Source organism: Cucurbita maxima, unplaced genomic scaffold, assembly GCF_002738345.1.
Source record: "Cucurbita maxima cultivar Rimu unplaced genomic scaffold, Cmax_1.0 Cma_Scf00026, whole genome shotgun sequence".
NCBI classification, from domain to species: domain Eukaryota; kingdom Viridiplantae; phylum Streptophyta; class Magnoliopsida; order Cucurbitales; family Cucurbitaceae; genus Cucurbita; species Cucurbita maxima.
The window spans coordinates 1,698,079-1,706,554 of NW_019272042.1; the positions used below are offsets into that span (position 1 = coordinate 1,698,079).

At 32.0% G+C, this 8,476-nt stretch overlaps 1 protein-coding gene across 3 annotated transcripts; it reads right to left on the bottom strand.

The window, feature by feature from the left end:
* Positions 1 to 11: 11 nt before the first annotated feature.
* On the bottom strand, positions 12 to 5,194 carry LOC111498987 (cullin-1). Of its 3 annotated transcripts, none has more exons than XM_023150406.1 (20): positions 4,988 to 5,194; positions 4,416 to 4,582; positions 4,221 to 4,320; positions 3,921 to 4,106; positions 3,788 to 3,835; positions 3,490 to 3,693; positions 3,320 to 3,397; positions 3,137 to 3,226; positions 2,917 to 2,997; positions 2,707 to 2,769; positions 2,387 to 2,422; positions 2,216 to 2,302; positions 1,980 to 2,129; positions 1,842 to 1,897; positions 1,628 to 1,748; positions 1,290 to 1,451; positions 1,045 to 1,188; positions 755 to 973; positions 470 to 637; positions 12 to 388 (listed from the first exon to the last, which is right to left on the bottom strand). In XM_023150406.1, the coding sequence occupies exons 2-20, from the start codon at positions 4,553 to 4,555 to the stop codon at positions 287 to 289; spliced, it is 2,235 nt and encodes a 744-aa protein (XP_023006174.1). In that variant the 5' UTR covers positions 4,556 to 4,582; positions 4,988 to 5,194; the 3' UTR covers positions 12 to 286. The 3 variants fall into 3 exon arrangements, with proteins under 3 accessions (XP_023006174.1, XP_023006172.1, XP_023006173.1); XM_023150404.1 differs by having other exon boundaries at positions 4,416 to 4,599; positions 4,988 to 5,193; XM_023150405.1 differs by lacking the exon at positions 4,988 to 5,194 and having other exon boundaries at positions 4,416 to 4,617.
* Positions 5,195 to 8,476: the final 3,282 nt, after the last annotated feature.

Genomic DNA, 8,476 nt, shown 5'->3' on the forward strand with positions numbered 1-8,476 from the left:
CCCCCCCCCCCCCCTCCTTCCTTCCCAAAAGAGTGCACACAACATAACATTATATATAACGGGGGGTTGCTCGCTCGAACCTCGTTCCGATGGCAAAATGTACACAACCCTCCATCAGCTCCTGGTTTTTTTTAAGATTCCATGGAAAAACGGCACACGAACTACAGAGGCTACAGCAGGGAAGCAACATACAACACAGATCCCGAGCCGCTTACACCACGAGCCTTTCATGCCATCTCGAATTAGCACCAGTCCACCACCCTCGCCCATGGTAAAGGCAAGATGATCAAGCCAAGTACCTAAACAAGTGGGGGTTGTCTTTGTCTCTCTCTAAATAGTCACGAGTGATCAGATCTTCGATTCTCTTCTTTATCGCCTTGAAATCAGGCTGCACGAAGTAAGTGTTTCAGTAACGATGAAGCGGAGAAAAAAAGACTCATTTCATGAAACAAAACAAGAGATGTGTAACCTTGAACATACGACCCAGCTGCTCGACGCACTCCATCACTAATTGCTGGTGACCCAGAACTTTCCTACTCTTCATGATACGCACGATCGAGGCATCGATAGCATATCTTCGATCCTTGTCAACATCTTCAATTACTTTCTTTTTCTCATCCACAGGCGGAAGAGGGATCTACACAATAAACAAAAATGAACGACAGCACGTTCCTTATGCAAAAAATGGGCCACGCAAATTGTTGGAGAGGAACATAAGAAAAAGAATGACAAGAAGATGCATCAACGAATATACCTTTATTCTCCTCATTTTGTCGGAGAATTTTGCGTTGAACTCAAAATGATCGTTCGGAGAGATGGTTTTTGTATTTGGCTCCTTGTTAAGAATTTTATACTTCGCACACGACAACGAGTGGAGCAGTCTAACAACATCATCATCACTCAAGTTTAATTGAGTCATGATCTCGGAGTAACTTAATTTATCCGAGGAATTGAAAAGCAGCAGGGCAGAAGCCTACATTAAACAACAGAATCAGTACCAACAATATTGTTTTAGTGAGAGCCAGAGGAATACAATCTTATAACCTGATAGGTTGTCACGATCAGCTCCATCGTTTTCGGTTCAAATTTTCCACTGATGTTACAGGTACCCAACGAGTAAATCCACGTAAGTTTTCTGTGCTTGGTTTTTGTTTGATAAAACTCCCTGAAAACTTCAACACACTTTACCTGAACCAGAAAGAACATGTTGTATGATATAACGATGTCCTAAACTATTGCAGTATAATTCCTTCCCGCCCAAAATATAAAGAAGAAAAACCAATGTCTACCATCTCCGCCGGCAGGTTGAGGTCAAAAGACTTGTAGCTTGGCCAAAAACCAGTGGTCAAAACAGTAACGGTCAAGTCGATTCCAGGACTAGCTTGAGGATTATTGCTCAGATACTCCTCAAAACTAGTTTGGTTCTCTCTTGCCAGTGTCAAATCAGTGACCTAATCATATGAATTTAATATTAGCAACTCAATGTTCACAAAGTATTTGACATAACTATCTCGAAAGGTCCGTTATTCGATCCTTTTTTTTGTTATTGTAGAAAAATTATTGCAAAAATGGAGATAATTTAAAATTTTCTAACAAGAAAAAAGTATAGTAGTAGATTTATGCTTACCATTCCCTCCATCTTAGAGGTAAACTGACCACCACATTGTTGCTTCAATTTCGTCAGTATACTTCTCTCGTGGTCATCATTCGCACTCTTGTCAAAGAGAAGCCTTCGGGCGAGTTTTTTTCTGCCACCAGTGGGAAAAAAAAATTTAAGTTGCTTATTGAAAAAATACAGTGTTCTGTAAAAGTGGCAACTGGCTCAAAGTATGTATACTCACCTATAGAATTCAGCAAACAGATCTTTGTCGCAGATATACGCCAGCAATTTCACGACCTGTATTTTTAACTCGTATGAATTATTTAGTCCCAACACTAAATGAACTTCAAATGAATAATAAATAGAAAAAAAAAATTACCTTCTCGAGTGTTTCCTCAATTGCTTCATCACTCAACTTCTCACTCCCACCCTTCTTAAGGATGTTATCACAAAAGGTAGCAAGTAATTCTGCACTAGAACTTCCAGCAACACCCTTATTGCAAAAGACTTCAAAAGCTTCCTTGAGAGCCTACACACGAACGCACTTCAGATATGCGTAGAAGTATGCTGATATTATGAATTGCACTGAATGTTACTGAAGGTGAAGTCACATACCTTGTGAAAAAGTGTGTGGTTTTGGAAACAATCATTCACATACGCCAAGTACTTGTCGTGAAGCTCAATCACTTTTCTAACAAAAACCTGAATTCAAACCTCTCTCTCAGCTATCATTCGAAACGGGACTAAGAAAAAGTATAATATATAAGTTTGAAAGCCAAAAGACACCTGTTCTTGCAGACCAATGATGTCCTTTTTCTCGGCCTAACAAGATAAAAAAGAACAGAGAGAATGCAAAGACGATCAGTAAAAAGCTTTGTCTAAAAATATTATGATTAGTGAAAATAAGTGATCATTCTAAAATAAGAAATTTTAGCTCTAATTAACTTCCATAAAACAAATTGAGCCTTGCAACAATTGTACAAAAAAAAAAAAAAAAAAAAAAAGGGAGGAATGGTAAACCACATCAAAAATCATAACCGAGTGGTTTATATTTTCCAATAAGTGAGCAAAGAAATCAAAAACTTCAAACTAATTGAAATAGAAACCTTCTTGTTACTTGCAGCGTCTTCTGCCTGTTTGACTAATGCTGTTCCTTCAGCAGTGACATGCTGCATAAATAATAAAGAAAAGAATCACTTTAAATGGAAAGTAGTTTGAAAATTGAACATGGGATTGTTCTAACACATAATACCCTTTCAAGCAAAAAAAAAAAAAAAAAAAAAAAAAAAAAAAAAAGTTTAAGNCTGATTTCCAACCTGCTTAAATATGTTGGAAACTGGGTCCAATCCCTTGGGTATTTTGGAGAAGAGACGGAACATCCTTGACAAATCTTCCACCTAAGAACATTCGCATCGCCCCAAGCCCAAAAGAGTCATAAAAAGGGAAAAGGAGGACAAAAGAAAACAAACGACATCAGAGGAAGAACCACAATGAAGTATGGGAAAACACATACAAAACATAGTTAATAGTTAGGACCTTGTCATCTCTAAGCAATGCATGGCATCCTGAATGCTCTTTCTCCAGCAGTTGAGTAGCATAAACAGACAATAGTTCATGTTGAACTTTCTACAAGAACAAAAACTAAAAAATAAACGAGGGAGAGAGATCTATAGAAGTGCATATAGAAAGTGGAAGGAGATCACAAAGTTGACCACAAACCTCCAATAACTTCGGCTCGCTACTAGAATGCAGATAGTGAGAAACTCTGTCCTTTTCTCGTCTCAAGCACTCCTCTGCCTAGAATATCAATCAAGTCAGTAAGAAACCATCTCTATGTATTAGGAAAATAAACCGATTTTTAAAAAAAAATAAACAAACAAAAGAGTTACTTTTAGCATATAATCAGGACAAGAATCTTCTAAGATCCAATTTGATGCCTTCCTAGAGTAGTACGCAGCGGTATCTTTGAGCATGGCAGCTTCAAAGTCATTTTCATAATAATCCATTTGCCCCATCCCAATCTCCACAAATATATCCAACACATTCTTCAACAGGGCTCTGTCAATCTGCTCTCCTTCACGTTCTTGATCAATCTGAGTCACAAGACCATAGTTATTAAGCATGTTTAAATCCCAAAGATCATGCTATACAGTTGAAAGAAAAGGAATGGCAGGAAGGGCAAAATACCAATGAAATTACGGCATCCCTCACTTTACTGTTTAGCTCTTTGTACACCTGAGATGAGTAGAGGTTAATATTTAAACAAAAAATAATGCCTTATAATAATCAAATGAATCTGTTACTCAAAGATGCAGCATACCAATTCACGGAAGCAAGTGAGGCCAACTTCATTGAGAGGTGGAAGTGACCTTCGAGCAATGAAGTATCGATCGAGATAGTGGAAGAAGCGAGAAAGCCACCTCACCATGACTTTGTGGTTGGTCCACCTTTTGACCAGCTCTCTCAACATAAATTCGTCATGCTTCTCCCTCAAGGATGGTAAAACCTAAGTTCACCACAATAACAAAAGATAACCTAAGTTCACCGCAATATTCTCGAGTTGTTGATAAGCGATATGTATCAGACCGTAATGGATGTCTCAGATGAGCTTGTTTCTCACCATAGAACTGATGTACTCCTCAAACGATTCGCGGTATTTATCATACAGCTGCTGGGAGTAATCATGCGGTGGCTTCTGGGTGCACATGTTATATATTGTACTGCATACAAAATTAAGAAGACAACAACCGATCATCATAAGAGTACTGACCGATAATATGCATAAATTTATAATAGAAACTTCAAGAAATAGTACGTGTAAAGCATCATGTAGTCCTCGGAGCTGAACTGTGGCTCAGGCAATCCTTCCAGAATGTTCTTCAATTTCGTGATTCCCTTCTGCATAAACTCCCATCCTTGCTCCAAGTCAATAGTCTTCCGCTCACCCATTGTCATATCGACAGAAATCTCTTAATCGAAGACCTAAGACTCAAACAGACCTACAGATCATAAAACCAGACTTCGATGTTGGCATCTGTGCTAAAGATAGACAGAAAGAAAACCCTAAATCGATAATCCACCCTCTCCATTCAAGAATGAAACAATAATCAAAAGAAATGCAGCGTCTACATTAATATGAACTTTAAAATAGAAGCTCCAGAAATCATAGAGAAGACGAGAATAAACATGCTCCTACAAAATCTCCGTGCCATTCGTTCTTTTATCACACACCTCGTCAACGAAAAAATCAGAACACATAAAACAAACAACGAGAACAAAAATTCAAGGCAAAGATAAAAAACAAACAACCCTAATGATCTAAACGTAGATCCAGAATCACACAAAAAAACACCATAAAAGGCCATCAACAGAGAAAGAAAAAGGCACCTAAAACGGTTCGTCGACGAAACCTAAGCTACAAGTCGAGAATCAACCCCCTGGAAGATGATGGCAGAGGAAGAGAGAAGAACGGAGCATCGCCGGAAAAGTACTGACGGCGAAGAGAAACGAGAATTGCAATAGCGGTCGGGAGAGGAGAATAAAAAAGACCTCTTGAGGTCCCGTTGGTTGGGTAGTGAATGAATGAGCCTCTTCCGTGTTAAGGATTTTTTCTTACCAATTTTAATTTTTCTTATTTTAGTCGTAAATTTTTAAATTACTTTTCTTGCAAGAAAGGGCTTCAACTACGTGTATTTAGGTTTTCACCCCTGTGGTCTTCAAAATTTGTGGTTGGTGCCATGATGGACATACAAACTGTCAACTATGCAGATAGCTTTCAATCGGGCAAAAAAGTAATTATAATCAACTTCAGGTAGTAAATTGTAAGACTGCAAAATTGCGAGTGAGTCTTAGCAAAATAATTAGCGGTTAATTTAAATTTTGCCTCCAAAAGAACAGACTTCTAAATATGGTTAGAGATTCAAATAATCAAAACTTATTTAAAGGGAAAAATATGTAATAATTAATAAAATAATTACTATACTAATTTTAATTTTTATAATAAAAACTAAACCTCATAATTTATTTTCTCAATTATTTATTTTAAAAAATAAAAATAGAAATTTATTTTTAATATTAACTTGTGAGTCCAACCTATTTTAAATATTTAACTTTTTAATTATTAAAATAAAAAATGTGGATCGATAATATTTTAAAAATCTAGCATCTTAATCATTTTTATATATTTATATTATGATTTTTTACCAGATTTTTTTGTTTTTTTTATCTCTGTTTTGTGAGTACTGTGTTTCAATCAATATATATCATTTATAATGATACTATTATATTTTAATTTATTATCAATATTTTTTAAAAATAATTGAAATCAAATTCTAACTTACGATTAAAAAAAATTGAAACACGAGAATAAACCAAACGTGTATATATTATAATGGACTAAAAATAAATAAAATTAAGTTTTTGTCGTTTAGAATAATTGGAGTGGGATTGTTGAAAATTTGGGATACCTAACGTGCAAGATGACCCCAGGCCACACCCAAATACCAAATATTAATGTTTTGTACTATTTATTATTTATCGTCTTTAAAATAGGATATATTATTTATAATAATACTAATAATTTAAGTTAATAAATTATAATACATTTAATATATCATCTAACAAATTAAATTTTTAATTTTGTTTATTTTTAGTTTAAATTTTTTTATTTTGTTTATATTTTGTTTTACATTTTTTATTTTGTTTATTTCATTTAACACAATATCCAACCAATATAATAGTTTCCATCCTCGTTAGTTTAAAGTTGAGGGTTCAAATTGCATGGTCAATCTATATGAACTAAAATGACATTTACAATACATATCCGTCGAATAATTACCAAATAACCTATGTCGTGGTATATAAGTATAAAGTTCTATGGCTGGATTAGGGATGATGACTCGACCGTTCCGATCAATCTATACTACCTAACCTAAACCATAAAGATCAAGGTTTCAGTCTTGAGTTGATTTTTTTGGAAAATCGAAAATTTAGGTCGATTTACGAATTGATATTTTTTTAGTTAGTACTAAAAAAGAAAGTTACACCCCAACCCAACTCATATACTATTAAAATTATTATGAAAAATAAAAATGTTTAGTAAATGTGAATATTTTATATTTGAAATTTAGAAAAATTTAATATTAATGTTACATGTACAGTAAATAAATATAATTTTTTAAAATAATTATACAAAAACAATAGACAACCCAACCTAACCAATAGAGGGTTGAGTTTAATTAGTTTGTGAACATAACACTTGTCGTGGTATCATATGTACAATGCTCGGTTGCTAGATACTCGCTATGTACAATAAATACAATAGTATTGAATTTAATACAGATAAAATTAAATATTTTTATAATGATATTAATTATTCGTGATTTAATTATTAAAATATAATAATAATAATAGAGCAATTAGACGTTCATTTATACTAAATCAATAGAAGTTAATAAAAAAAATAATTTTTTTAACGATTTAATAATATTTTTAAACTCTCAATAAAATAGCTATATCCTTATTTTTTTTATATGAATGGTGAGAAATTTTTAATAATATTTTTAAAAAATAACATTAATACCTTTCAATATTTGCTAACAACAGTTGTTAATGCCTGTCTAACAGCCGTCTTTCTGACATTATTAAAAAAAGCCTCGACGCCCATTCATGCATCATTTTTTTTTACTTTCTTCGATGCTGGCGAATCTGCTTCATCAAACAGTCGAAATTAGCCACCGAAAGAAGATTTTTCAGCTCCTCAATTGATCAACAGTCATTGTCCTCAATCATCGTCCCAATTAAATATATATAATTTTAAATCATTCAATAATACTTTTAAACTTGAAAATAAAAAATAATTTTGAAAGTGAAAGTAACCATTAAAAAAAATTATATATTAACAATAAAAAAAATATTATTATTATTATTATTTTGTTTTTAGAAAAGATGAGGGTGGGAATAAAATTTGAGGATTATCTCTTTTTAATATAATACTTAGTATTTTTGAACAAAATTTGAGGCTTATCTTCTTTTTTTAATATAATACTTAGTATTTTTGAATTTAAAGGTGATTTTTTAAATATGCAATTTTCGAAGTTCGAAATGGATTTTGGTTCTCACACGCGATTGTGAGCCTATAATTACCTTATGTAATTCAAGCCGTTGTCAATATCAAGGCCACACCCAGTTATATTATGACACGTGTCGAAACAAAGCCACCTATCAATCCCGAGACGTTGATTTTTGTATAAAAATATAGAGAAAAAAAATAATAGAATAAAATATATATGTTTTGTACATGTTATATTTTTATTTCTAAATTTTAAAATTAATCTAGTTTATTTATTTTAAAATGTTATATTTCTATGGTTAAATAAAGTAAAAAATATATAATTTTAATATAATGTTATATTTTTATTTCTAAATTTCAAATTTAATTTAGCTTTATTTATTTTTAAATGTTATATTTTTCTCTGTTTAAATTTGATAGGTCTCTTTTATCTATGATTATTGATTTTAACCTTTAATTAATTATTTTACATTTTTTTAATGTGATTTTCTTATTAATATAAATGTAATGAAAATTAAATCAATTTTAATCGTTTTGAATTAACTTATAAAAAATGATAGAAAATATGTATTATTAAAAATTTCAAAATAAAACAGTAAAAATTCTAAATCCTCAATATTTTAAAAATAGAATACACGGTATCAATTAATACCTAAAAATAATAAAAATATAAACTAACAATATTGAAAATAAAATAAAATATACTATTAATCAAATTATAAATAAAATATAAATTAATTAATTATTTAGAATAAAATAAAATATATTATTAATCAAATCTTAACAAAAAAAAAAAAAAAAAAAAA

Coding starts and splice junctions, on each gene's coding strand:
- LOC111498987 (XM_023150406.1), bottom strand. CDS start 4,555: ATGACAATGGGTGAGCGGAAGACTATTGACTTGGAGCAAGGATGGGAG. Junction 2,770..2,916: donor TTTCCAACATATTTAAGCAG/GTTGGAAATCAG, acceptor TTATTTATGCAG/CATGTCACTGCTGAAGGAAC. Junction 638..754: donor ACAAAATGAGGAGAATAAAG/GTATATTCGTTG, acceptor TTTATTGTGTAG/ATCCCTCTTCCGCCTGTGGA.